The sequence below is a fragment of the Xenia sp. Carnegie-2017 genome, unplaced genomic scaffold (assembly GCF_021976095.1).
Source record: "Xenia sp. Carnegie-2017 unplaced genomic scaffold, XeniaSp_v1 HiC_scaffold_22, whole genome shotgun sequence".
Classification (NCBI taxonomy): Eukaryota; Metazoa; Cnidaria; class Anthozoa; order Malacalcyonacea; family Xeniidae; genus Xenia; species Xenia sp. Carnegie-2017.
The window spans coordinates 13,279,342-13,307,023 of NW_025813485.1; the positions used below are offsets into that span (position 1 = coordinate 13,279,342).

At 34.9% G+C, this 27,682-nt stretch overlaps 7 protein-coding genes across 11 annotated transcripts in view; 2 read left to right on the plus strand and 5 right to left on the minus strand.

The window, feature by feature from the left end:
• Positions 1 to 3,455, minus strand: part of LOC124446234 (glutamate-rich protein 6-like) — a 12,706-nt gene extending 9,251 nt beyond the window's left edge. The window contains exons 1-4 of the mRNA XM_046997063.1: positions 2,438 to 3,455; positions 2,239 to 2,316; positions 1,705 to 1,988; positions 28 to 188 (exon numbers count right to left, since the gene is read on the minus strand). Coding sequence (XP_046853019.1) covers positions 28 to 188; positions 1,705 to 1,988; positions 2,239 to 2,316; positions 2,438 to 3,287 — 1,373 coding nt within the window. The 5' untranslated portion in view covers positions 3,288 to 3,455. The remainder of the gene's footprint in view (positions 1 to 27; positions 189 to 1,704; positions 1,989 to 2,238; positions 2,317 to 2,437) is intronic.
• On the plus strand, positions 1,802 to 18,926 carry LOC124446237 (glycogenin-1-like). Of its 4 annotated transcripts, XM_046997067.1 has the most exons (8): positions 1,863 to 1,880; positions 2,278 to 2,354; positions 3,934 to 4,081; positions 5,502 to 5,839; positions 6,127 to 6,253; positions 8,437 to 8,617; positions 9,045 to 9,314; positions 9,483 to 9,839. In XM_046997067.1, exons 2-8 carry the CDS (start codon positions 2,306 to 2,308, stop codon positions 9,681 to 9,683), a joined length of 1,314 nt encoding a protein of 437 aa, XP_046853023.1. In that variant the 5' UTR covers positions 1,863 to 1,880; positions 2,278 to 2,305; the 3' UTR covers positions 9,684 to 9,839. The 4 variants fall into 4 exon arrangements, with proteins under 4 accessions (XP_046853025.1, XP_046853023.1, XP_046853026.1 ...); XM_046997069.1 differs by lacking the exons at positions 8,437 to 8,617; positions 9,045 to 9,314; positions 9,483 to 9,839 and adding exons at positions 18,033 to 18,213; positions 18,638 to 18,926 and having other exon boundaries at positions 1,802 to 1,880; XM_046997068.1 differs by lacking the exons at positions 1,863 to 1,880; positions 2,278 to 2,354 and adding an exon at positions 3,560 to 3,791.
• On the minus strand, positions 11,953 to 13,211 carry LOC124446239 (SAC3 domain-containing protein 1-like). The gene has a single exon (XM_046997072.1). It carries the CDS (start codon positions 13,181 to 13,183, stop codon positions 12,131 to 12,133), a length of 1,053 nt encoding a protein of 350 aa, XP_046853028.1. The 5' UTR covers positions 13,184 to 13,211; the 3' UTR covers positions 11,953 to 12,130.
• On the minus strand, positions 13,503 to 14,863 carry LOC124446243 (adenosine receptor A1-like). The gene has a single exon (XM_046997075.1). The coding sequence runs from the start codon at positions 14,749 to 14,751 to the stop codon at positions 13,798 to 13,800; it is 954 nt and encodes a 317-aa protein (XP_046853031.1). The 5' UTR covers positions 14,752 to 14,863; the 3' UTR covers positions 13,503 to 13,797.
• Positions 18,927 to 19,412: 486 nt separating the features above from the next.
• LOC124446245 (equistatin-like) lies at positions 19,413 to 27,558 on the plus strand. 2 transcript variants are annotated; one of them, XM_046997078.1, is made up of 6 exons: positions 22,057 to 22,145; positions 22,344 to 22,425; positions 24,234 to 24,349; positions 24,489 to 24,537; positions 25,739 to 25,939; positions 26,768 to 27,558. In XM_046997078.1, the coding sequence occupies exons 3-6, from the start codon at positions 24,299 to 24,301 to the stop codon at positions 26,980 to 26,982; spliced, it is 516 nt and encodes a 171-aa protein (XP_046853034.1). In that variant the 5' UTR covers positions 22,057 to 22,145; positions 22,344 to 22,425; positions 24,234 to 24,298; the 3' UTR covers positions 26,983 to 27,558. The 2 variants fall into 2 exon arrangements, with proteins under 2 accessions (XP_046853035.1, XP_046853034.1); XM_046997079.1 differs by lacking the exons at positions 22,057 to 22,145; positions 22,344 to 22,425 and adding an exon at positions 19,413 to 19,681 and having other exon boundaries at positions 24,247 to 24,349.
• LOC124446240 (SAC3 domain-containing protein 1-like) lies at positions 20,138 to 21,393 on the minus strand. Its single transcript, XM_046997073.1, has one exon. It carries the CDS (start codon positions 21,363 to 21,365, stop codon positions 20,388 to 20,390), a length of 978 nt encoding a protein of 325 aa, XP_046853029.1. The 5' UTR covers positions 21,366 to 21,393; the 3' UTR covers positions 20,138 to 20,387.
• LOC124446242 (adenosine receptor A1-like) lies at positions 21,681 to 23,044 on the minus strand. Its single transcript, XM_046997074.1, has one exon. It carries the CDS (start codon positions 22,932 to 22,934, stop codon positions 21,981 to 21,983), a length of 954 nt encoding a protein of 317 aa, XP_046853030.1. The 5' UTR covers positions 22,935 to 23,044; the 3' UTR covers positions 21,681 to 21,980.
• Positions 27,559 to 27,682: the final 124 nt, after the last annotated feature.

The window sequence follows — 27,682 nt, forward strand, 5'->3', positions numbered from 1 at the left end:
CAAAGCAGAAAATATACACGAGATTACCTGGCGGCAGCGCGTTCTTTAGCTGCTTTTCTTGCTGCTTTTGTACCAAAAGGTGGATGAGGTCGAATATCGATAAATTCATCTGTAATATGGTCCTCGTCCTCTTGATACTTATCTTGCAGTTTCATGTGCTCTTCGTAAACAACACAATCTTCTATAGCCTGTAGCAATATAAAACACAGATATACTTCTTCAAATGACTCTGTTACAGCTTTTCTCTTTCTTGTTTTTTTTATTTTTGATTATAGTACATGAAAAACGAAACTGTTTATCGTTGATTACAAGTAAATGAAAAACGAAACTGTTTATCTTTGATTACAGTACATGAAAAACGAAACTGTTTATCGTTGATTACAGTACATGAAAAACGAAACTGTTTATCGTTGATTACAGTACATGAAAAACGAAACTGTTTATCGTTGATTACAGCACATGAAAAACGAAACTACAGGGGGGGTTGACGACAGTGACATTTCCCGCTTTTGTGAAACATATATAGAAAGTTGACAACAAAACTTTATCACAAACATAATTTTACGTTAAATTACTTTTTAGTTTAGTATAGAATTTTGTGCGAACTTTTAAATCTCAGAGAAAATTGTTGTATTCAAACTTCCGCAGTGTTTATATTTACATAAATAATTGTCGTGATTTAGTAAATTCAATAGTAATTCAGTTCACAAGATTGAGTAATTATTGATGTGTTGAACGTTGTATCCATCTACCAATCGTGTCTTACTCGGTGATTTTGGTAATTTAAAAAAAATCAATGTTGAAATGGTTGAAGAATGTGGTATTATTTAAGCGATAAACATATACAATCCAATAGATTGAAATGAAAATAATGAAAGCGATTAAATCTTTGACTGGCACTAAGCTATCCTAATTATATTTATGAGCATCTTAGGGCTGATTACATGAGCCCGGTAGCTGGGATGCAGCCAAGCGTTAAATGATTTTAGCCAATGGAAACGATTCAATACTCATCATCAGATAAATCTTCTCAAGCAATTTCACAATATTCTGATGTAATAACTACGCAAAACATTTAAAATTAAAACAACTAATTTGCTCTAATTTGAGAATTAGAGCGAGGCGTAAAATGATTGAAAAGTGTCAAAACTTTAAGCGCAAAACTTACAAACCTTCCTTAAGCGTCATAAGTCATTTTAGTCGAAATTTTCAAATCAGGCTAAATTATTTGTTTTCGTTTTAAAGGTTTTGTGAATTTCAAAAGTCAGAGCATAGAGAAATTGCTCAAACATGTTTTTTGTTGTGAAGTATTTAATCTTTTCCATTTTCCAAAATGATTGAACGCTTCGCTGAATCTCGGCTACCGGGCTCATGTAAACAGCATCTTACAAACGCTTACAAAATGACGATATTCAAGTAAACTACTTTGATATCTCGAAGGCAGCGGCAATATTCAACGAAAGGCGATGATTCGGTCAAGAACGACGAAAATAAGCATTTTAATTGGCTCTAAGGAAGGTGACGTAAAAACAGACAAAGTGCTCTACTATTTCAACGTGTCGCATACACGAAAACTAGAATCGTACTTCTAATGTAGCTCCAAAATTTTTATTTTGAAGTATTTAAAATCAAATTAAACTTTCTATATTGTCTGGAGGAAATTAAGTACGTATCGTAATATACTTTCATGATTTCTACACTCACAGTTTGGTTTTTTGTTGATCGATTTCGTAGTTTTTCAATTTTCTTAAAGAGCGAATGGTCGCCATGGAAAATGTGCTGATGAAAATTCTCTTCTGACATATCAGAAAATTCGTTCGTGAATGGTGGATTTTTTGATTCCTTAATATACTGTAAGATTTTTGGTGGACCAATACTTGGTAAGAACAACTCTTTGTCACTGTTTGCCATATAATCATTCTCCTCGTCTGAACTACTACTTGAACTCGTCTCCAACAAAGGAGGCTTGTGCAACATATCATTTGTTCCTTTAAAATTCACATTGTTAGACATGACCAACACACATGTATGTAGAAAATACATATGTATGTAACCAATACACATCTATGTAAAAAATGCAAATGTGTGTAAAAAATATACATGTGTGTAAAAATCACATATATGAAATATACACATGTGTGTGAAAAATACACATGTATATGTAAAAATACACATGTGTCAAAGAATTTACACAATTATGATATTTTTCAAACAATAAAATGTTGGGACCAGACATACCCTCATCTTCAACATTTTTTGTTTCTATCTTCATATTAGGATTTGACATCTTGGATGGATCAAAATCATGCTCATTTTCTGCCAAAAATACAATTCAATGTTTGGTGATTTTGGAGGTATGTTTAAAAAGTAAATTTCCATAACAATCAAAAAGTATAATAGTTATAAACAGATATCCTAATTTCCAAAAATTACCAACCGATGCTTTCATCAAACTCTGTTTGAGAAGATTCCTCTTTTGATTTCATATCTGCATATTTCTTCATATCTTCAATCCAACTCCACTCTGTTTGAGTGCAAGTTGATGAAAAACTAACAGGAGCAGAATTTGATCTTTGAACATCATCAATTACTTTCGTCATCATGGACTTCTCGTGAAGCAAATCTGTCTCGGATAAAGAAGTTTTATCTTTCACAGAAAACAACAGAGTGCTGTTTATTGTTGAAGGTCCACTGTTCATTTCAGGTGACATTTTTTCATCAAGGTCCTGAAGCTTTTCTAAATTTTCATTATCTGCATCAGTATTACCTGAACTCAAAGTTGAATTTGACACAACAGTCATCATGCTCTCTGGAGTTTGACTATGAAGCATTCGCCTTTCCTCTTCAGCATGTGATAATGCTGCTCCAAGAAACTTATTTCTAAACATTCCAGAAACACGTTCAGTCAATGCAGTGGATTCCTCAACAACATTTACTTCTCCAGGAGGGAGAGTTTGCTTGGTTCTTTTTACTACTGCTTTGGTATTTCTATTATTTGTGTAAGCCAGAGATTTTTCAATATCAGGTTCTCCCGTATTATCATAAAAAGAAAGAGAACAAGAAGAGGACCCAGGACCAATGCTACCGCTACATGAGGACCCCACAGAAGGGTGATGATACGTGGTACTTGCACCGGAAGATGGTACAGGAGACGATGGCCTTTCATCTGATTTGCGTAAAATCTCTCTTTTTTCCGAACTCACGCTATCATTTTGCTCATCATTTGCGTCACCTCGCTCGTCAATGTGATCACTTCTAAAATTCCCGTTTTCGCGATCCTGGGACATAGCGTAAAGTTCGATAAAATCAAAAAAAAATCCTCTACACTCTTTTCAGTCTAGTTTAAGAAAAGTCTTGCTGGAGGAAATTCAAAATCAAAAGATCCATTGGAGAAAAACCTTCAAATTCAAAATTAAAATTATAAATTTTCAGAGATATTTTAGACATTTCATGATTTTGATGTGTCTTTTTGTAACCAATAGCAACAAGAACTTTCACCACTGACCTTCCATAAAAACTGGAGTACTCAAAAAATGCATTACAAATAAGCCACACCTACCGTAAGTAATTTGATTTCCGCGTGAAAGTGGGTTGTTGGAACTTGAAAATAGCTGAAAAAGCAAAATAGTTTTGGTAATTTCGAACTTCGTCATGGCGTCCTGCCATGTTTATTTGTTACATTTCTTTGTTTCATTCTGCGTTGCATCAAGCTAAGACCCTTGGTGTGACTTTTGCTTTTCCTTACCACTTAAAACAGCAATTTCCTGTACTTCTATTCTGAAAAATGGCAGGTAGGTTGTTTAATATCTTGGAGAAACGAACGCTGTCTACAGTTTGTAAGAATTTGGAATTCTCTACGTTAGAAAATCATGTTTGACCTTACTTAAGCTATACATGCATTTGTATTCATTTCCCCGGTTTGTTTTCGTTTAGGAAGAGTGAACAACCAAGCTTTCGTTAGTCTGGCCACAAATAATGGATACGCTTTGGGAGCGCTTGTTCTGGGTCATTCTCTTAGATCAGTCAATACTAATCGACAACTTGCCTTGATGATCACACCAGAGGTCAACATTCAAGTCAGGTATGTGATTCTTGTGCCTAGAAACGTTGCAATGTGTAATATCGTAAAATTATGTGTGAGGCTGTCAGGCTGAGAGCTCAGTACAAAGTGTGGCTTGAGCTGGTACACCTGAGAAATCTGTGGTATTTTGACACACCTGGATCTCAGGTGTGTCATTTTATTCACTTAATATCTTATTGAAATCTTCCTAAGTCTGAAGTTTTGCTTTGTACTCAGCCAGCAGAAACAATTCTTTGTTGAAGTTGTGTGTTTGCATTTCATAAACCATGATTGTTAACAAGAGATAGGCTGTATCGTTATGTAGTTATGCTGTATCGTTACTGTGCATTGGATGCCAGTCAGTTTCTTCTTTACATCAGGCTGTAGATTTGAAGAGCTTTCTTTCAATTTTGAATGAAATGTCAAAATGAAAACTGAATAGAATATATATTTACCAGCTGAGAAGTCCATACAGAATAAATATTTTCACGAGGTCTCAAAAGCAGCCCGAGGCCAAGGGACGCATTTGAGGCCAAGTGAAAATATTTTTTAGGTATGGACCAACCTAAATTGTAAATAGCATATTTATTTTTTCATTGTTATTGTGAAGGAATTTGCATTATAAAATGGCTGATGGCCCAATGCAACTTTATGTTGGGACTAAATTAGTAAATTTGGATTGTTTTCTACAAACTTTGCTTTATCTGGATAGTAAAACTCATTCTTGCCATGATAACTTTCATCTGAATGCACTTTGCTTTCTCATTGAACAATTTACATCACTTTTAAATCATATTTAAAAATTTACACTTCACTTCATTTGCATTGCAAAAAAAATATGTTGATCCTGAAATTGGATTGTTTTCTACAAACTTTGCTTCATCTGGATAGTAAAATTCACTCTTGCTATGATAACTTTCATCTGAATACACTTTGCCTACTCGTTCACCAATTTACATCGCTTTTAAATCAATTTTGAAAATTTACATTTCACTTTGTAAACAAATACATTCCAAAAAAAGTACAGCTCCTTCCCATGGGCAGATATCGTGTAAAAAGCTGCCTGCTCAGGCAACCAATCAAATTGCTGGAAATCAAAAATATCACTTTGGACCTCAAAATAAAAAAATAATTGTAAATATTACTTCAGTAAGTTCAGAATATTTTTGAACATTGATAGTGTTGTAAATGTCGAGAAAACTGTCAGTCAGGTTTGCATGTTGCCTGATAGTATATGATGCATCTTTATTTAATACATAGAAATTTATAGTATGTCCCAAGCTGGAACCAGATGTTTTTGCAGTAACCTGGCTGAACCAGGGTAGAAATTGTGAAAACTGGAATTTACACATCTAATATATGATTTTGACAAATTTTTAAGTTATGTATTTTATCAATATAGTGTACTGAATTTGTTAATAATAAGAAATCTATTTTGCAGACAAGAATTGCTCGCCATTTGGGATCGTTTAGTAATGGTGGACATTCTAGACAGTGAGGACACTGCAAACTTGGCATTACTCCAGAGGCCCGATCTTGGCATCACATTTACAAAATTACAAGGATGGAAATTGACTGAATATGTAAAATGTGTCTTCCTTGATGCAGACACTCTTGTTTTACAAAATATTGATGACTTGTTCAATCGACCAGAGATTTCAGCTGCTCCTGATATTGGATGGCCTGACTGCTTTAACACTGGAGTGTTTGTTTTTGTCCCATCAAAACAGACATATGATGCTCTTGTTGCTCATGCATTGGCGGTGGGAAGTTTTGATGGTAAGATTTTTTGTTTCAAAATGTAGTTTACTTGAAACATTAGTAATTACATATTGGTGATGTTATGTTGGGATTCTTCATGAATAAAATGAAATTGTTGGCATTTTGTTTCGCTGATATGAAGTTTTATAATTTCAAATTTACATTTTTTGTCATAGAAAGATTTGTTAAAATTATACTTCATGGTGTATTTACCTAGCTGATGTATATAGCTTTGACTTACATATATTTTGTGTTGGGCCAATAATATTAATATATGAGTACTAGTTTTGTAATTTTTATTTCAGGTGGAGATCAAGGTCTTCTGAATTCATTTTTCAATGATTGGTTGTTTCTTGGACCTGAGCATCGCTTGCCATTTGTTTACAATCTTCATTCAAATGCCAGTTACTCATATTCTCCAGCTTTTAGAAGGTAATTATTACAGATACACCAATAGTTGATGAATGCAATTTTTTTAGTACTTGTGTAAATCAAATCACCCATATCAGTAACTTTTCTGCACTGTGCACAATTTCTCAGCTCAAATTGTAGAGTATGATCAAATGTAGTCCATTTTTTAGCAGTACAAGGAAAATGTACTTGCACAACAAGAAGTAGGGAAGCAAATAAAGATCATAACTTTGAAAGTAGAATTATCCTACTAGTAGGATGATCGTACGTAGATGTAGAATGAATGAAGTTGTAGGTAGGATCATCCTAGATGTAGGATAATCCAAATTGTAGGATGATTCTAGAAATAAGGTGACCGAAGAAGTAGGATGATCCTAGATGTAAGATAATCCAAGTTGTAGAATAATTCTAAAAAAAAGGTGACCATAGAAGAAGGATGATCCTAGATGTAAGATTATCCAAGTTGTAGGACGATTCTAGAATTATAAGGTGACTGAAGAAGTAGGATGATCCTAGATGTAGGATAAATCAAGTCGTAGGTAGAATGATCCTAGATGTAGGATGGTCTTTTGGGATGACTGTAGATAAAGAATGATACCAAAAGTACTGGAAGGAGTCACACATTTGCAAGCAAGTTTTCTAATAATAGCATTATGAGTATAGGCATAGGAAGATTGATAATTTTGGGTAGCTCATATTTTCATCATCATATTACAATCCTTTGATAACAATAGATTTCAAAGGAACTTCACACTGCATATCAGGAACATATGAATATGACCCCCTCTTAATAGCGGATATGGCATTTGTCAAAATAATTATAGCTCCTTAATTTCAAATTCAAAGTATTTTCAGAAAAACATTATTGGTTTTGAATTTCTAAAGAATATAACTTCACCAATGGATATGCCTCTAAGATGCTTAGAAATGTAAATACTTGCCAAAATGTGCTGCAATAATTCATTTTCACTTTTCCCAGATCCGCTGTCACAGTGATATGAGTATCCCCGTGTTTTGGGTATCCCGTACTTAAATCACTAGGGTTTTGGGCACCCCTATTGGGGATACCTAAAATGCCGAAAATATTAGAGCTTGCGCAGCAGCTTTAACTGAAAATCTATATTTCTTAAGCGGAGAGATATGAAGGTGATAGTCTTATAGAATTATCAAAATGTAATTTGACAAGCAACTGTTGCTTGCTAAATTTTTTGGCATAACTAGTATTTCGTATGCCATCTTTTTTGAAATTACATATGAATTGCTTCAAAGAAACTTTCATTGAAAGGATTTTGTTAATGTAATTTTCACATTTCGATTGTCTACGGGCAATATAGCGAAGTAATTTAAACGCGTATATTATTCAATAGAATTATAATTTAACTGTGTTAAGTTTTAACTCTCTTGTGTTAATTCATCCAAACATAGCTTATATTAAAAGTTTGGAAGCCGATCACAGAGTAAACATTGCAACTTGATTATTTATAATGGTTAACTGAAAATAGCATATAGAAGGATATCTATAATTAATTTTACTTATAATATTAGTCAGTATTACTCAGACTTTTTTACGCCTCTGAAAATACAACATTATTGTTGTTCCTGCTAAGTCAGTGGAAGTCCATTGTCGAGAAACCCCTGAAATCAGCGTAGTAATGGAACAAGAATATGGAAACCTATATCACTAGTGATTTATGAACGTTGGGTGGTCGGGTAGAGATACTTAAAACACAGCCGCCATATTTGGTGGGGGTGCCCAAAACCCTAGTGATTTAAGTACGGGGATACCCAAAACACGGGGATATTCATATCACTGTGACACCGCCACTGAGTGTAGAAACGGAGTTAAGTTTATCTGCAATCACATAAAAGCATCATATTACATAGAGTTGTTTTATGCCTCAAATTTTTGCCCGTATTTTAGCGTTTAGGGTTAGTTAGAAGGTTTGATGCCAAACAGTTTACGTACTAAAACATTAGCTAACTAGGACAAGTTCGTACTTCGAACAGTTTTGATGTAATGATGTTGCTCAAATTGGAATCAAAAGTTTGTCCCGTTTCATGCATAATACTTTTCATGCGCCAAGCCTCACCCCAAAAGTTCAACTAAAATGTTTTCTTGTCCTATTATCTGTCTTTCATTCTATTTGTAGAGACGATCACTACTTTCAATAAACAACTGTATTTTCTTGTTTTACTACCTCCAGGTTTGGTAGTAATGTCAAAATAGTTCATTTCATCGGTCGTAAAAAGCCTTGGCAATATTCAATCAACCTGGAGACGGGAAAAGTTGTTCATGATTATGGTATTATATCAGTTACATCTTCCGAACAATTTATACAACAATGGTGGGACGTTTACAACGAAATAGCTGCTCATAAAGTTACAGTAAGTTCTTTATTACTTATTCCTTTTCATAAAACTCCGAAGCTCGTACACTTTTACATTGACATCGAGAGGAGACTTGCAACGTTAAAGTATATTTGAATGTTTTTTGTTTGCGCTATTTGTATGTGTTGGTAGAAGTGCTATGGACTCTCATAGAATTTCTTGCTACCTGAGATCTTTGAGATCTTTGTGATCTAATTATGACAAATTCGAGGAAAAATTTATTTTGTTTACTGCCAGTTGCATCGCGCCATTAGCGCAAAGTTGATTTATGAATTTTTTTGACCTGATCTTGCAATGAGCTACAAGTGTACTGGGCGAACTAACGCTATACACAATAGCGAATTGACCATGAACGTTCACAAACTGACAGTTAACAATACTGACTCTTTGTGATGTGAAGCAATCCCACAATGCACATATGTAGGAGGACGTTGAGCATCAAACGCCAACAGACCACCACCATACAGATGCACGACAAGACCGTATAGACCCCTCACCACTGCACTTTGAATATGATACTGATGACTCGGAATGCTCGGGGAGCTCTCAGGATGACCATTATTATCCCGATACACCCAGTGAACAAACGGTTTCGGGTGAACCGACGGTTCCGAATGAACCAATGGTTCAAATCCCTTTCCCGAACGTAATTCCTGCATTCCCATCTTCTCCTACGGGTTGGTTGTCACCTCAGGTATTTTTATAATTACTTTCGCTCTTGCTGTAATTAAGATTTTGTATCAGTTATAGTAAGTGTCGGTGTGCATTAGGTCTTGGGATTTTCTGAAGATACTGCACAGGCAAAGATTTTCTACCTTTCTTACAGGTAAATTGATTCAACGTCTTTTAATTTGTTTTTTAGTCTCACGAAATAAATCGAATTTCAAACAACATGGGAAATCTTCAAATTCGTCTTTTAAACGAGGATGCTGATGAATCGACATCGTCTCCATCACAGCCCATGTCTGGTCGATGGCGATGGGAGTATGGTCATATAGACTACGTTGGAGTTGACAGATTTGAAAACATTGAAAGAAGGTTAAACGAAACTCTTTCGAGTTAAATTTTCCTTTTCACGGATCGTGAACCATTGTCGCGTGCACTTAATACAAGAAAAGAAAACTTATTTGTTGACGTGTAAATCAAACTTATTACCTTGTATATGATCACCTTGAAATAACGTTATATTAATTTGGAAAATAGAGTGTTTAGTTTTCAATTTGGGTTTTTGTGGTTTGTCCAAAACTTGGTCGGTTTTGTTTTCGGGTTTATACGCCGAAGCTCGATATAAATATAGAAAGAGCTTGGTTCCAACGCTTTGTTTTGTGATGTTTGATATAATTAAATTATTTTAAAAAGTGAAGATATTGAACTGTCAAACAATTTTGTAACAAGTACATTTTGAAGGCTTACATATACATGTACTTAAGCATTCAATCATGCAGAGCAAAATGGTAGAATGTTTTAATGCTTAAAATAAAGTGCACACGATGTATATTGTGAATGGAAAGTGAACAATACACCAAAGGTTTTTTAACTCGAAAAAGATTGCTAACGGAACTGATTTTCAAATTGTTTAACCACTGCACATATTGGAATAATTGGGTTATATAAATAGAGTCAATATACAAGCAACCATGTATTATCTGAACTAATTAGTATTAGTTTTCATTATTAGAAATGCACAACACATATGAAATAAATATTATTGTATTTTTCGATTGTATTGGAGTTTATCCTTGCACGGTTTTAGTTCATTTTAGGAAGAACATTAGCAGAAAATGCCCTAAATCTCCTATTGATTATCATCTTATAGTCGTATTTTCTTTACCTGTGAACTCCTACCCCCTCAAAGTTTTTACTCGCTATTGCTTCTAACCGTTATTGTTTACCCGGGGTCTTTCTCGGAGATCTTTACCTAGATGGGTCTTTATACATTTCATATTCATTTTATCTATTTCGTAATATAAACTTATGGAGGATGTTTTAACACGATGCACAAAACAGTTAAAATTACGAGTTCTCATAAGTGATTTCCACTGAAATTTTAACAGAACATAAAACGTCATAACTCTTTTTACGATTTTATGCAATTTAAATCAGCAGTTCTCAGCCTTGCTTCAAAACACGCATATTTCATTTTTCATACTAAAAGAAAAATATTAAATAATGGGTTACTTCAACAAGTTGTCTACATCGTCGCCTTCAAGGTCTAACAAGATTACGAAATTGTTAAAATGCTAATTTGCATTTTGAGTCAATTCGCCATTGTAAAAAATTATGCACATGTAAGTTTTATGTAAAAATTGATGTGCTGAATTTTTACAATATGGAAATGTAAAAATTGTGTATCACTATATAATAGCTTTTTCGTAGGCTAGACATTACCCTGTTCACTTAACGTACAGAAACTTTCGCAAGACTAATGTACGACATCGGAACATAACGAAATATAAATTGATGTTCGGTGACCACTTCAATGTGTTAAAAAACTAAACAATTTCCTACGTTTTCGTAGATCAATTCACTAGATGTACGCTATGCGTACCTATTTTTCTATTTTGTCATGCGTGCCCACAGTCCTCATGGTCACGGCATTGTTTATGGTAATTTGCATTTGAGGATTCTTGCCTGTAAATTTGCTAGTTAAATGGACCATTTAAATGACTGATAATAAAGGCAATTTTAGTACGTTTGTATTCTGTGTGGTCCTTTTCATTGTAGTGGTTTTGGCATTACAATATTATCTCAAACTTTTGGATGAAGAATGTCTTTTCAAGATCAGTGACTTCACTGACGTCACTGACTATGAAACTTGCAAGTTTTGATTGGTGGTTGAATGAAATGAGAAATATTTATTGGAATCTCTATAAAGGTTTGTCATGAATTGACTTGGTTGGGTATTTTGATAAGTGCCACTACAGTTAAAACACGTAGCCATTATTCGCTGTTGCTAATTAAAGTTCATATTTTCAAATTAGACAGTGATAACTACTGAAGAATAAAAGCATTTAAATATGAACATTACTTGGGAAGAAATTTTTGTTAAAGTTAGTTACTTATTATTCCCACCAGTTAACATTGGCCATGTTTCGACAACCAGCGCAATTACATTGACTGATTTGGTTATGAGAAAAATGGATGAATTGTTTCTAAAGTAATATTGAAAAGCCACAAGATGTAGAATTGCTTGAATGTCTTAAATTAATGCATTGAACAATTCAATGAGCCAAACCTAGGTATAAATGTAATGTCACAATAATTTTTGTCTTCATTGTTTCTAAAGTAATATTGAAATGCCGCAAGATGGAGAATTGCTTGGACGTCTTAACTTAATGCATTGAACAATTTAATTGAATGAAACCTAGGTATAAACATAATATCACGATAATTTTTGTTTTCTAACTCTCCTCATATAAGATGCAAGTTTTTTTTTCACATGCAAACTAATAAAACTAAAAAATAATCATCAGCTGTTATTCCATTTTTGTTTTTTGTCTATCACTACAATTACTCATCAATCATTAAGTCAACATCACTTTGTGTTGTTTTTGATCCAATAAGTTTATGGCATGTGTATACTTTATGTTGGCTTGGCTCCATAAATTGCCCTCTTTTGAAGAATACATTTCCATCTTGAGTCAAGATATTGTGACATGTACAAAATTCAGCAGTAGCTTCAATAGAATCAAAACAGAAAATCTCCATCAACAACTGTAATGGGAATCGCAAGTTTTTGCTACTAAAAGCAGTGTTCATCACCCGTAATCCTTGAGACCGTAGTCTTTCAATACTGTTAAAAAATGCACAACTTTCCAAGAAAGGTAATGTGTTGGCTATCCGAAATATTCCAACAAAATTACCAATGGCATGCATCTTAATCATATCAAATGCCAGGTTCATACCATTGTGCTTCGTTGCATGAACTTCTGTTTTATGATACTCATGAAATAAATAATATGATCCGGTACATAAGTTGAGAATCATGTCACATGCCAAAAAAGTAGTCCAATTTTTACAAGGTGTATTCTGAATATAATATAAACGTAACAGCTTCTTTAAGCATTCTCTAAGCTGAGTGTTATGTAAAACAGGATCATATCTTTCGAGAGGCTCCTGACTCAGGCGAACCGCCATAATCAAGTAATATCTTGTAGCTTTCTCTAGGATTTTAATGGCTTCCGAATTCTGTAAGTTTTGAGCGGTCAAATCTTGCCTAACCGACCGTATTCTGTCCGAGATGAATTCACATTTATAATACAATGCGGACGGTTTCTTCATAATAACAGTCAAAAGGTAATTGATCGTTTTTAACAAGACAGGTGCCGGACGAATATCTTTTGGATTGAGTTCCTTACCAGCTGCAGGCCTTGTGAACTCTTTTACAGCAATATTCATCGCTTCATTTAATTTGTTCTTAGGACTACTGTTTTCGACTGTCTTTTCAAAAGGATGTAGCCTGTTCTGCTTTTTTCGCAAATTCAGCTCACGCATTGGGCACATTTCCATGCATAAACCTTGCAGGAATGTACCTTCGTGAAATATATCTGATTTGGCAGCCATTGTTGATTTTTATGTAGCCACTGATCTGTATAGGTTTTGCAAACCCTATTCAGTGATAAATATTCTACACAGTTTTTGTCCCGACTGGCCTTGTTTGCCCTACAGTTTTGTGGTTGTGGGGCGAAACTGCCCTCTCTTCCCCTCGCCTAATGCGCCTATTCATGGTCATATCCATGCAATTGCAAATTATTGACGGTAAATAATGACGACTTAACTCATTTTAACTACTTAATTCATTCTTAACTGTGCAGTTGAGATCAGTTTTTACTGTCCCATTGCATTTAAGTGGGTTCTTTTACAATGTAAAATCATACTCAAATTTGTCATACATTTTTTTCTCTGTCTACATAACATTTATATTATACATACATTGTGCAGATGCTTATATATTAATACGTCATATCCATAGAAGAACAAGACATATGACTGAAACTTCATTTCTGCTATTTGGGAATTTCTAGTTCAATTCTTGAGGCAAAAGAGGCCTCTTAGCTTTGCATGTGTATGTTTAAACAAGTGCATTGTACGAGGCAAGGTACGATTCTTTTAACAGAGCAATGGATTGTCCCTTTTCCTATCTTGGACTTCCGATACTGCTGCCTGGATGTGAACAATCAACGGTTTCTCTTTATGATCTTAATAAAAGCACTACGAAATTTTTGAGACTGCAGAGCATAAATCCAGAAATTAACAGAGGAGTTCATCAGAATGAAAATGGAATGAAAGTCGCGAAGCCAGTGTAGAGTCGTGCAGCTGCAGGATTTGCAGACATTCAACAAGTACGTGCATATAGTTGACGGACCATAGCAGCATAACATGGCAAGAAGAATTATAGAAAACATCTTGGTCACTTTGATTTCTCTTGCACGGGCACTCGAGCTAATTGTTGACGTGGGACGCACAGTAACCGTTTGAAAATTTGTAGAACGAACCAGCTCTATGTCTGTAATCGTGTTCTGGGTTCTTTCTTTCAACAGGTTCAACATAGAGATGTACGTTACAGACGTTAATATCACGGTAACAACTACACACGTGTTGGCAAATATAAACGAATATGAGGTAAAGCCAACTTTAAAGTAGATATTTGGTAAGCTCAGTGAAAAAAGCCATATTCCAACAACCGTAATCACTATTCGTCTGTTCGTGACATTGCTACGATATACATGTGGTCTTTTCATCGCAAGGTACCTCTCTACCGCCAAAGTGGAAATGCTCAGCACGGAAGCAGTACATGAGATGAAATAACTCATATGAATAGCATATAGGTCGCGTTGCTCTAGCCTTCTTTCTACACCTTCTTTTATGTGTAAGTACACCATAAAAGGATCGGTGACCATACCGACAATCAGGTCTGCTGTCGCTAAATTTAGGACCAACCAATTGAACGGGCTACGAAGATTTCTGTTTGGATCGAAAAAAACAGCTAAGATGATGAGAATATTTCCTGGGATACTTGTCATTGTGAACAACAAGCTAAAACTAGCTGTAAGGAATGATAACTCTTTTGGAGCACCAACAATTAAAATGCTTGTACATTGTTTCTTGAAAATATCTTCGATAACTGCCATGTGTATTACGACTTATGCATGAAAAAGGCATCAAAGCATGAGCAATCATAGAAAAAGAAAACAAATTCCCTCAAGACAGAATGTATAAGTACACTTTATATACGTTACATGTCCAAATTGTGGCAACTGTTTTGTAGCAGGTGCATTGCAGTATATTGGGCATTTATTTTTCATAACACGCTGTTCTTGTTTGTTTGCCGAATGGAAAAATGTGTAAAATTTGCTGGCTGAAAATTACTTGATTATGGGTGAAAATTTGTCACTACAGGGGACAAAAAATTTTTACACGTGATCGTGTAAAGTATCAACTTCCTATTTTTTCATTGATAAGTCAAAACTAGTTGATGATTTTGGAACATGTGTAAATGACATAGTTTTTAAGCAGTTAAAATGCCTTTTGAAAGTGACACTTTTTAAGCCATCATGTAATCCATGGGAAAGATTGTGAAAATGCCAATGGAAATAAATATCGAATTGTTGAATTGTGTTGAATAATGTTACACCACTCAAAGTAAATAAGATGATTTAATGATAATTATAATGAATGATCATTATCACCATGGTAATTTCATAATAATACGTACAGTGAATAATAGCTTATAAGCCCCTATTAACCAAGCTCAAGGTCTTCACGTGGAAATATCGGACGAAAATTGTTTTGTACATACCGAGCCCGTAGGGCAAGCCGTATGTGTCGTGCATTTCTAATAATGACTCGCCTCGGCGGCTGGTGGCCACTTTTTGCGTTTTTATCAAAAATGACGTCATACCCGTGTATCTATAACTGTATAGACAACGGTTAAATGTTATCTATTTGTTAAATAAACAACTTGCATTATTACGTTACTTAGTAGTCACGAACATGAAAACATTGCAATAAAGCCACTAGGAAAAGTGAGTTTACTGCTGTTCTAAGTCACGTTTCTGAATTAAGAAGTACGATTGAAGGCCCTAGTTCTTTTGAGAACTCTTGCCCGGGGAATTTACGCTAGATGATTCGATATTCGATATTTAAATCGATTGCCAACTATTGTTCCGAAAGCCACAAAACCTTTTAAACTAAACCTCACCCAACTGAAGTAGGTAGGATGATCCTAGATGTAAGATAATCCAAGTTTTGGGATGATTCTAGAATTAAAAGGTGACTGAAGAAGTAGGATGATCCTAGATGTAGGATAATCCAAGTTGTAGGATGATTCTAGAAATAAAGCGAACAAAGAAGTATGATGATCCTAGATGTAGGATGATCATATGGGATGACTGTAGATGAAGAATGATACCAAAAGTACTAGAAGGAGTCAGACATTTGCAAGCAAGTTTTCTACTAATAGCATTTTACTGCATATTTGGGCATGGGCGTAAGAAGATTGATAATTTTGCTCATATTCTCATCATCATATTACAATCCTTTGATAACAATAGATTTCAAAGAAACTTCACACTGCATATCATGAACGTATGAAGATGACCCACCCACTCTTAATAGCGGATAGACGTTCGTCAAAATAATTATAGCTCCTTAATTTCAAATTCAAAGTATTTTCAGAAAAACATTATTGGTTTTGAATATAACTTCACCAATGGATATGCCTCTAAGGTGCTTAGAAATGTAAATACATACCAAAATGTGCTGCAGTAATTCATTTTCACTTTTCCCATATCCTCTGTCACAGTGATATGAGTATCCCCGTGTTTTGGGTATCCCCGTGTTTTGGGTATCTCGTACTTAAATCACTAGGGTTTTTTGCCCCGTGGGGATGCCAAAACGCCGAGAATATTAGAGCTTACGCAGCAGCTTTAACCGAAAATCGATATTTCTTAAGCGGAGATATATAGAGGTGATAGTCTGATAGAATTATCAAAATGTAATTTGACAGACAACTGTTACTTGCTAAATTTTTTGGCATAACTAGTATTTCGTATGCCATCTTTTTTGAAATTACATATGAATTGCTTCAAAGAAACTTTCATTGAAATGATTTTGTTAATGTAATTTTCACATTTCGATTGTCTACGGGCAATATAGCGAAGTAATTTAAACGCGTATATTATTCAATAGAATTGTAATTTAACTGTGTTAACTCTCTTGTGTTAATTCATCCAAGCATAGCTTATATTAAAAGTTTAGAAGCCGATCCACAGGGTAAACATTACAACTTGATTATTTATTATGGTTAACTGAAAATAGCATATAGAAGCATATCTATAATTAATTTTACTTATAATATTAGTCAGTATTAATTAAATGAGATATGATCTTCGCACTTTGCTGGACAATTTAAGCAATCGTCTCAGGACCTGAAAAAATCAGGTGACTCAACGGGATTATTCTCGGCGTTTTGGTAACTCACATCCCGTTGAGTCACCTGATTTTTTCAGGTCCTGAGACGATTGCTTAAATTGTCCAGCAAAGTGCGAAGATCATATCTCATTTAATTTCAAACACCGCACTGCATAAAACATTCATTAGTCAGTATTGTTCAGACTTTTTTACGCCTCTGAAAATACAACATTGTTGTTCCTGCTAAGTCAGTGAAAATCCATTGTCGAGAAACCCCTGAAATCAGCGTAGTAATGGAACAAGAATATGGAAACCTATATCACTAGTGATTTGTAAACGTTGGGTGGTCGGGTAGAGATACTTAAAACACGGCCGCCATATTTGGTGGGGGTGCCCAAAACCCTAGTGATTTAAGTACGGGGATACCCAAAACACGGGGATATTCATATCACTGTGACACCGCCACTGAGTGTAGAAACGGGGTTAAGTTTATCTGCAATCACATAAAAGCATCATATTACATGGAGTTGTTTTATGCCTCAAATTTTTGCCCGTATTTTAGCGTTTAGGGTTAGTTAGAAGGTTTGATGCCAAACAGTTTACGAACTAAAACATTAGCTAATTAGGACAAGCTCGTACTTCGAACAGTTTTGATTTAATGATGTTGCTCGATAAAGTAAATGGTTTGAACCCGGGAGTATCGTTACATGTTTGTAAATGTAGATCGTCCAGGTAGGTATAGTCCCGAGAAGGACTGTTTTTGTTGTTGTTAACTGACGTTTCGACAACCTTAGCGGTAGTCATCTTCAGAGTAATCTTTGGACTCAAATTGGAATCAAAAGTTTGGCCCGTTTCATGCATAATACTTTTCATGCGCCAAACTTCACCCCAAAAGTTCAACTAAAATGTTTTCTTGTCCTATTATCTGTCTTTCATTCTATTTGTAGAGACGATCACTACTTTCAATAAACAACTGTATTTTCTTTTTTACTACCTAAAGGTTTGGTAGTAATGTGAAAATAGTTCATTTCATCGGTCGTAAAAAGCCTTGGCAATATTCAATCAACCTGGAGACGGGAAAAGTTGTTCATGATTATGGTATTATATCAGTTACATCTTCCGAGCAATTTATACAACAATGGTGGGACGTTTACAACGAAATAGCTGCTCATAAAGTTACAGTAAGTTCTTTATTACTTATTCTTTTTCATAAAACTCCGAAGTTCGTATACTTTCACATTGACATCGAGAGGAGACTTGCAACTTTAAAGTATATTTGAATGTTTTTGTTTGCGCTATTTGTATGTGTTGGTGCAAATGTTATGGACTGTCTAGAATTTCTTGCTGCCTGAGTTCTTTGAGATCTTTGTGATCTAATTATGACAAATTCGAGGAAAAATTTATTTTGTTTACTGCCAGTTGCACCGCGCCATTAGCGCAAAGTTGATTTATGAATTTTTTGACCTGATCTTGCAATGAGGTACAAGTGTACTGGGCGAACGAGCGCTATACACAATAGCGAATTGACCATGAGCGTTCACAAACTGACAGTTAACAATACTGACTTTTTGTGATGTGAAGCAATCCCACAATGCACATATGTAGGAGGACGTTGAGCATCAAACGCCAACAGACCACCACCATACAGATGCACGACAAGACCGTATAGACCCCTCACCACTGCACTTTGAATATGATACTGATGACTCGGAATGCTCTGGGAGCTCTCAGGATGACCATTATTATCCCGCGACACACCCAGTGAACAAACGGTTTCGGGTGAACCGACGGTTCCGAATGAACCAATGGTTCAAATCCCTTTCCCGAACGTAATTCCTGCATTCCCATCTTCTCCTACGGGTCGGTTGTCACCTCAGGTATTTTTATAATTACTTTCGCTCTTGCTGTAATTAAGATTTTGTATCAGTTATAGTAAGTGTCGGTGTGCATCTAACAAGATTACGAAATACATCTAACAAGATTACGAAATTGTTAAAATGCTAATTTGCATTTTGAGTCAATTCGCCATTGTAAAAATTATGTACATGTAAGTTAGCTCTTGTAAAAAATGTGATTTGTGTGCTGAATTTTTTACGGGATATGGGAAATGTTAAAAAGTTGTCATATCACTATATAATAGCTTTTTCGCAAGCTAGGCATTACCCTGTTCACTTAACGTACAGAAACTTTCGCAAGACTAATGTACGACATCGTAACATAACGAAAAATAAATTGATGTTCGGTGACCACTTCAATGTGTTAAAAAACTAAACAATTTCCTACGTTTTCGTAGACCAATTCACTACATGTACGCTATCCTACCTATTTTTCTATTTTGTCATGCGTGCCCACAGTCCTCATGGTCACGGCATTGTTTATGGTAATTTGCATTTGAGGTTCTTGCCTGTAAATTTGCTAGTTAAATGGACCATTTAAATGACTGATAATAAAGGCAATTTTAGTACGTTTGTATTCTGTGTGGTCCTTTTCATTGTAGTGGTTTTGGCATTACAATATTATCTCGAACTTTTGGATGAAGAATGTCTTTTCAAGATCAGTGACTTCATTGACGTCACTGACTATGAAACTTGCAAGTTGTGATTGGTGGTTGAATGAAATGAGAAATATTTATTGGAATCTCTAATAAAGGTTTGTCATGAATTGACTTTGTTGGGTATTTTGATAAGTGCCACTACAGTTAAAACACGTAGCCATTATTGGCTGTTGCTATTAAAGTTCATATTTTCAAATTAGACAGTGATAACTACTGAAGAATAAAAGCATTTAAATATAAACATTACTTGGGAAGAAATTTTTGTTAAAGTTAGTTACTTATTATTCCCACCAGTTTACATTGGCCATGTTTCGACAACCAGCACAATTACATTGACTGATTTGGTTATGAGAAAAATGGATGAATTGTTTCTAAAGTAATATTGAAAAGCCACAAGATGTAGAATTGCTTGAATGTCTTAAATTAATGCATTGAACAATTCAATGAGCCAAACCTAGGTATAAATGTAATGTCACGAAAATTTTTGTCTTCATTGTTTCTAAAGTAATATTGAAATGCCGCAAGATGGAGAATTGCTTGGACGTCTTAACTTAATGCATTGAACAATTTAATTGAATGAAACCTAGGTATAAACATAATGTCACGATAATTTTTGTTTTCTAACTCTCCTCATATAAGATGCAAGTTTTTTTTCACATGCAAACTAATATAACTAAGAAATAATCATCAGCTGTTATTCCATTTTTGTTTTTTGTCTATCACTACAATTACTCATCAATCATTAAGTCAACATCACTTTGTGTTGTTTTTGATCCAATAAGTTTACGGCATGTGTATACTTTATGTTGGCTTGGCTCCATAAATTGCCCTCTTGAAGAATACATTTCCATCTTGAGTCAAGATATTGTGACATGTACAAAATTCAGCAGTAGCTTCAATAGAATCAAAACAGAAAATCTCCATCAACAACTGTAATGGAAATCGCAGGTTTTTGCTACTAAAAGCAGTGTTCATCACCCGTAGTCCTTGAGACCGTAGTCTTTCAATACTGTTAAAAAATGCACAACTTTCCAAGAAAGGTAATGTGTTGGCTATCCGAAATATTCCAACAAAATTACCAATGGCATGCATCTTAATCATATCAAATGCCAGGTTCATACCATTGTGCTTCGTTGCATGAACTTCTGTTTTATGATACTCATGAAATAAATAATATGATCCGGTACATAAGTTGAGAATCATGTCACATGCCAAAAAAGTAGTCCAATTTTTACAAGGTGTATTCTGAATATAATATAAACGTAACAGCTTCTTTAAGCATTCTCTAAGCTGAGTGTTATGTAAAACAGGATCATATCTTTCGAGAGGCTCCTGACTCAGGCGAACTGCCATAATCAAGTAATATCTTGTAGCTTTCTCTAGGATTTTAATGGCTTCCGAATTCTGTAAGTTTTGAGCGGTCAAATCTTGCCTAATCGACCGTATTCTGTCCGAGATGAATTCACATTTATAATACAGTGCGGAAGGTTTCTTCATAATAACAGTCAAAAGGTAATTGATCGTTTTTAACAAGACAGGTGCCGGACGAATATCTTTTGGATTGAGTTCCTTACCAGCTGCAGGCCTTGTGAACTCTTTTACAGCAATATTCATCGCTTCATTTAATTTGTTCTTAGGACTACTGTTTTCGACTGTCTTTTCAAAAGGATGTAGCCTGTTCTGCTTTTTTCGCAAATTCAGCTCACGCATTGGGCACATTTCCATGCATAAACCTTGCAGGAATGTACCTTCGTGAAATATATCTGATTTGGCAGCCATTGTTGATTTTTATGTAGCCACTGATCTGTATAGGTTTTGCAAACCCTATTCAGTGATAAATATTCTACACAGTTTTTGTCCCGACTGGCCTTGTTTGCCCTACAGTTTTTGGTTGTGTGGGGGCGAAACTGCCTCTCTTCCCCTCGCCTAATGCGCCTATTCATGGTCATATCCATGCAATTGCAAATTATTGACGGTAAATAATGACGACTTAACTCATTTTAACTACTTAATTCATTCTTAACTGTGCAGTTGAGATCAGTTTTTACTGTCCCATTGCATTTAGGTGGGTTCTTTTACAATGTAAAATCATACTCAAATTTGTCATACATTTTTTTCTCTGTCTACATAACATTTATATTATACATACATTGTGCAGATGCTTATATATTAATACATCATATCCATAGAAGAACAAGACATATGACTGAAACTTCATTTCTGCTATTTGGGAATTTCTAGTTCAATTCTTGAGGCAAAAGAGGCCTCTTAGCTTTGCATGTGTATGTTTAAACAAGTGCATTGTACGAGGCAAGGTACGATTCTTTTAACAGAGCAATGGATTGTCCCTTTTCCTATCTTGGACTTCCGATACTGCTGCCTGCATGTGAACAATCAACGGTTTCTCTTTATGATTTTAATAAAAGCACTACGAAATTTTTGAGACTGCAGAGCATAAATCCAGAAATTAACAGAGGAGTTCATCAGAATGAAAATGAAATGAAAGTCGCGAAGCCAGTGTAGAGTCGTGCAGCTGCAGGATTTGCAGACATTCAACAAGTACGTGCATATAGTTGACGGACCATAGCAGCATAACATGGCAAGAAGAATTATAGAAAACATCTTGGTCACTTTGATTTCTCTTTCACGGGCACTCGAGCTAATTGTTGACGTGGGACGCACAGTAACCGTTTGAAAGTTTGTAGAACGAACGAGTTCTATGTCTGTAATCGTGTTCTGGGTTCTTTCTTTGAACAGGTTCAACATAGAGATGTACGTTACAGACGTTAATATCACGGTAACAACTACACACGTGTTGGCAAATATAAACGAATATGAGGTAAAGCCAACTTTAAAGTAGATATTTGGTAAGCTCAGTGAAAAAAGCCATATTCCAACAACCGTAATCACTATTCGTCTGTTCGTGACATTGCTACGATATACATGTGGTCTTTTCATCGCAAGGTACCTCTCTACCGCCAAAGTGGAAATGCTCAGCACGGAAGCAGTACATGAGATGAAATAACTCATATGAATAGCATATAGGTCGCGTTGCTCTAGCCTTCTTTCTACACCTTCTTTTATGTGTAAGTACACCATAATAGGATCGGTGACCATACCGACAATCAGGTCTGCTGTCGCTAAATTTAGGACCAACCAATTGAACGGGCTACGAAGATTTCTGTTTGGATCGAAAAAAACAGCTAAGATGATGAGAATATTTCCTGGGATACTTGTCATTGTGAACAACAAGCTGAAACTAGCTGTAAGGAATGATAACTCTTTTGGAGCACCAACACTTAAAATGCTTATACATTGTTTCTTGAAAATATCTTCGATAACTGCCATGTGTATTACGACTTATGCATGAAAAATGCATCAAAGCATGAGCAATCATAGAAGAAGAAAACAAATTCCCTCAAGACAGAATGTATAAATACACTTTATATACGTTACATATCCACATCATGACGCTGTTTTGTAGCAGGTGCCTTGCAGTATATTGGGCATTTATTTTTCATAACACGCTGTTCTTGTTTGTTTGCCGAATGAAAAAATGTGTAAAATTTGCTGGCTGAAAATTACTTGATTATGGGTGAAAATTTGTCACTACAGTGGACAAAAAAATTCTTACACGTAATCGTGTAAAGTGTCAACTTCCTATTTTTTCGTTGATAAGTCAAAACTATTGTGGAACATGTGTAAATGACATAGTTTTTAAGTAGTTAAAATGCCTTTTGAAAGTGACACTTTTTAAGCCATCATGTAATCCATGGGAAAGATTGTGAAAATGCCAATGGAAATAAATATCGAATTGTTGAATTGTGTTGAATAATGTTACACCACTCAAAGTAGATTAGATGATTTAATGATAATTATACTTAATGATCATCACCATAGTAATTACATAATAATACGTAAGTGAATAATAGCTTATAAGCCCCTATTAACCAAGCTCAAGGTCTTCACGTGGAAATTTCGGACGAAATTGTTTTGTACATACCGAGCCCGTAGGGCAAGCCGTATGTGTCGTGCATTTCTAATAATGACTCGCCCGGGCGGCTGGTGGCCACTTTTTGCGTTTTTATCAAAAATGAAGTCGTACCCGTGTATCTATAAATGTATAGACAACGGTTAAATGTTATCTATTTGTTAAATACTTGCATTATTACGTTACTTAGTAGTCACGAACATGAAACCATTGCAATAAAGCCACTAGGAAAAGTGAGTTTACTGCTGTTCTAAGTCAAGTTTCTGAATCAAGAAGTACGACTAAAGGCCCTAGTTCTTTTGAGAACTCTTGCCTGGGGAATCTACGCCAGATGATTCGATATTCGATATTTAAATCCATTGCCAACTATTGTTCCGAAAACAACAAAAAATTCTCAAACTAAACCTCGTCCAACTGAAAAAGCAAGAATTAGGACGCCTTTTGCTGGAATTACGAAAGGCTTGAAACCAAGCAGAGAGCCAAGCGAGAAAGTTTTCTCAAATAAACGTTCAATGCAATTGCAATGTTTTCATGTGCGTGACTACCTCTGATATGGATAATACACTGGATAAAAGGATAACGCGTCCGTGTTTAAAATACGTGACTACTAAGTAATGATACAAGTTGTTTATTGTGTCGTATAAATAATCAATAAGGCGTACGAAACAGGCAAAAGTGGACTGGGGCGATGCACAGGAACTGAAGAAGAACTACAAAGAAAATGGACCAACGTGAATATGTATTATTTTCTTCGTTTTTGGCGACCTTTCTGGTACACATTTCTTGTTTATAATATAGCTCATATTTGTTTTGTTGTAAATTTTGCATATTATAATGTCATTTATCATTTTTTGTACCTAATGTATTGAGTATTCTGTATTCATTGCTTTTCCATTCCTTGTTCAATTTAGCTTATGGAATGTTCAAGTTTTCTAGAAGCAAAGCAAAGTCATCACACAGGTATGGCATATCAGTATATTAAAATAGGTGTTATTAAGGGGAGCAGCCTTCATTGAGTACATTGCAAACAATCTCTACTGCATGCCATAAATTTTCTCTTCAAAATACAATAATACTTAGTACATCAGCAAATATGTTGTTTGAAATATCTGGTTTTACTTGTTTTATTGCTATTGCTAACCTACATCAGAACTTAATTTTCTTATTACTGATGGATTGTTGTATATGGTGCATATACATGTTATATATGGCAGATATACATGTTATATTGGGTGGATATGCTTGTTACACATGATGGATATGCTTGTTATACATGGTGGATATACATATTATGTATAATTTATGATGGACTATTATCCATAGATGCAAGCTTCACTTGAAAGTATGTCTTCTACATATAAGAGATTTTCCTGTGAAATGCAGTTGGATACAAGAGAATTTGTTTTGTAAATTTGGCTTTACTTGTTTTTGTTACTTTCAATTACATTGATTTCTAACCTATGCAACTACGATAGTTCCCCACCCCACCCCCATATCACTTTCACATATCATTTAATAAAACAACAAGTAAAAAGGTCTTCACCATTAGTAATAAGGAGAAATTTTCTACCATTTTATATTACTAATTGTTCTTGCATATAATTGTTTAATATATCAACGCATAGGCACTAATTTTCATCAGAAAACTTTCATCATTTGAATATCTCTTTAACTATTATAAAGTAAACCAACAGTTTAAAGAAATGCTTTTTAATCAACCTTTTTAAGATCTATCTACCTACAAAACCCTCCAATGAAACTACAATGTAACATGGTGTAAAAAACCTGTGTATTCCGATGGCTCGCCCTCTGTAGTCAAAAATGTGTGAGGCTCATATGTCCCTTTATGCAACTTAACTGTTTAGTTGGTCATGTATGGTATAAGAAATGCTCTTAGTAGTACATTTTCACATACCTTGGCATTAAGATGATGTTACTTTTATTATCAGGGAAGAATTTGTGGGTGGGGTAGAAGATGTGTGCACTCCTGATTGTAGTGTCTCATGACATGGTCAGGCAATAAGTAGCCACCAAACTAGAGCACCCCCACCCCTAGCCACACACACACACACAAAAAACATGGATCCAGATTTGCTTGTTATTTCAATTGTAGGAATTATTGCTACTTGTAATGTTTCATTACAAAATGTTTTTTATATAGAACGAGAATGTGAAAAAAAATTGTCGGCATTAAAGAAAGATCCCATTTTGATTGGTGCATATACACCACAATGTGATCACGAGGGTAATTACAAAAAAAGACAATGCTGGGCCTCAGTTGGTAGCTGTTGGTGCGTTGATAAAACAAGTGGAAAGAAAATTGCTCACGTTCAAATCGATAAAGATGGTTTACCTCTCTGTGGTAAGTCGTTATTAACCTGGGAAGTCGTATACACGATGTTGATACGAAAAAATATGAAACCGTTACTCTAACCGTAGGAGGTCGTAACACATACTAAACTATACCATTTCATTCACGTGTGGACATCTTCCCGCCATAAGAATTTGGTTTTTCCCGTTTTTGTTACGGTTAGGTGAAACACTTCTTTCTCCTAAAAATGATGGGGAATGGAAATTGAAGGGGAGTGGGTTCGAGGGAGAGCCATGAAAGCAATGAAAATGCTCAGGAAAATTGCTAGTCCTCGAATAAACAAAACATGGCATATTTGAAACTGCTATCGATCCAGCGTAAAGTGAATGACCAAACGCTGACCAAAACGTTGCAAACTCTGACGAGATCGCACGAATACTGTCTATGGAGAAATATTTTTTGACAGTTTGTCTAATGCTATTTCTTCCTATTATGATTAAATTTCATGTACATTTTCTTATGATCCCTGTTTGTGATTGTTCTTCTCATAAAACCGAAACGTCAACAAAATTTCCAGTTTAATGTTCAAAGCGTTTACATTGTAGTTCTGTTGTTATGTTATCAAAGTAACAAAGTAATATATCTTGAATGGATCTTCGTGTACCGTTCCTTACAATTAAATAAAGTGTCTACGCGATATTTGTGTATTTTGTACATTTCATATGTGTATACAATGTATTTGTGCATTTCTTTTATTGACCATTATTTAAATGATGTTTATTGTCATAAACCCACAGTCTGAACTATGGTTAGGATGTGGACTATTGCTAATGCTAGAATTTATTCTTTGATGTGTTAATGTTTCCCTCTTTTTCACAGAGCCAAATTGTTTTTCCATGTTGAAAAGTATACCGACATTGTTAATACATGGTGAACCTTTCTTCTTTTCGTTTGTTCCACGATGTGACACAAAGTCGGGTTATTTTTTACCTGAACAGTGTTCTAAAGACGAAAGTGAATGTTGGTGTGTTTCAAAATTGGGAAAAGCAATAAAAAATACAAGATCTAAAGGGCATGTTTCTTGCTCTGTTTGAAGATCCCTATAGCTATACGTAGAATCTAAATATTAACTAAATGAAATTTTTCTTTCCTTTTTTACTTTCTAAACGCTGGTTCTTTTAAGCTGCATGATTGAAATATGTTAATGCTTCCAAATGTATTTTGACCGCTCACATGGTTACATCAATCTGTAAATAGTAAACATTTCTCACGCTAAAATATCGTCTTATGTTAGTTAAAGTGCTCAATGCTAAAGAAAAATTTTAGTAAAAAATATAAAAAGTATATGTAAGTAAGGTGTATGAAAAAACCAAGGGCGGCGGAACATTGTTAATTGGGGGGGGGCTATTATTCATACATGCATGTTTTGCTTTAGTGGTTTCTATTGAAATCAATTGTGTTTTACTTTACGGATTATAACGTACGAATATATGAATATAGCCCCCCCCCCAATTATCAATGTTCTGCCGCTACTGATTTAGAAATGAGAAAAATGCGTGGTCAAACTAAAGATATACATATATCATATATTCACGTGGCTGACAATATTTTACGCATCATGGGCTTTTAGTGTAATGATGAGAGGCATTAAAATTATAGCAATACTTCAATTTGTAAAGGTCAACTTTTTTTCCACCCCGTGTACAGTACATCGTTATGCATCAAATGATTTATATTCTTGCTACAAAAGAGAGCTGAGGGCGTTTTTTTTTTTAATTAATTGATCTTTCATGC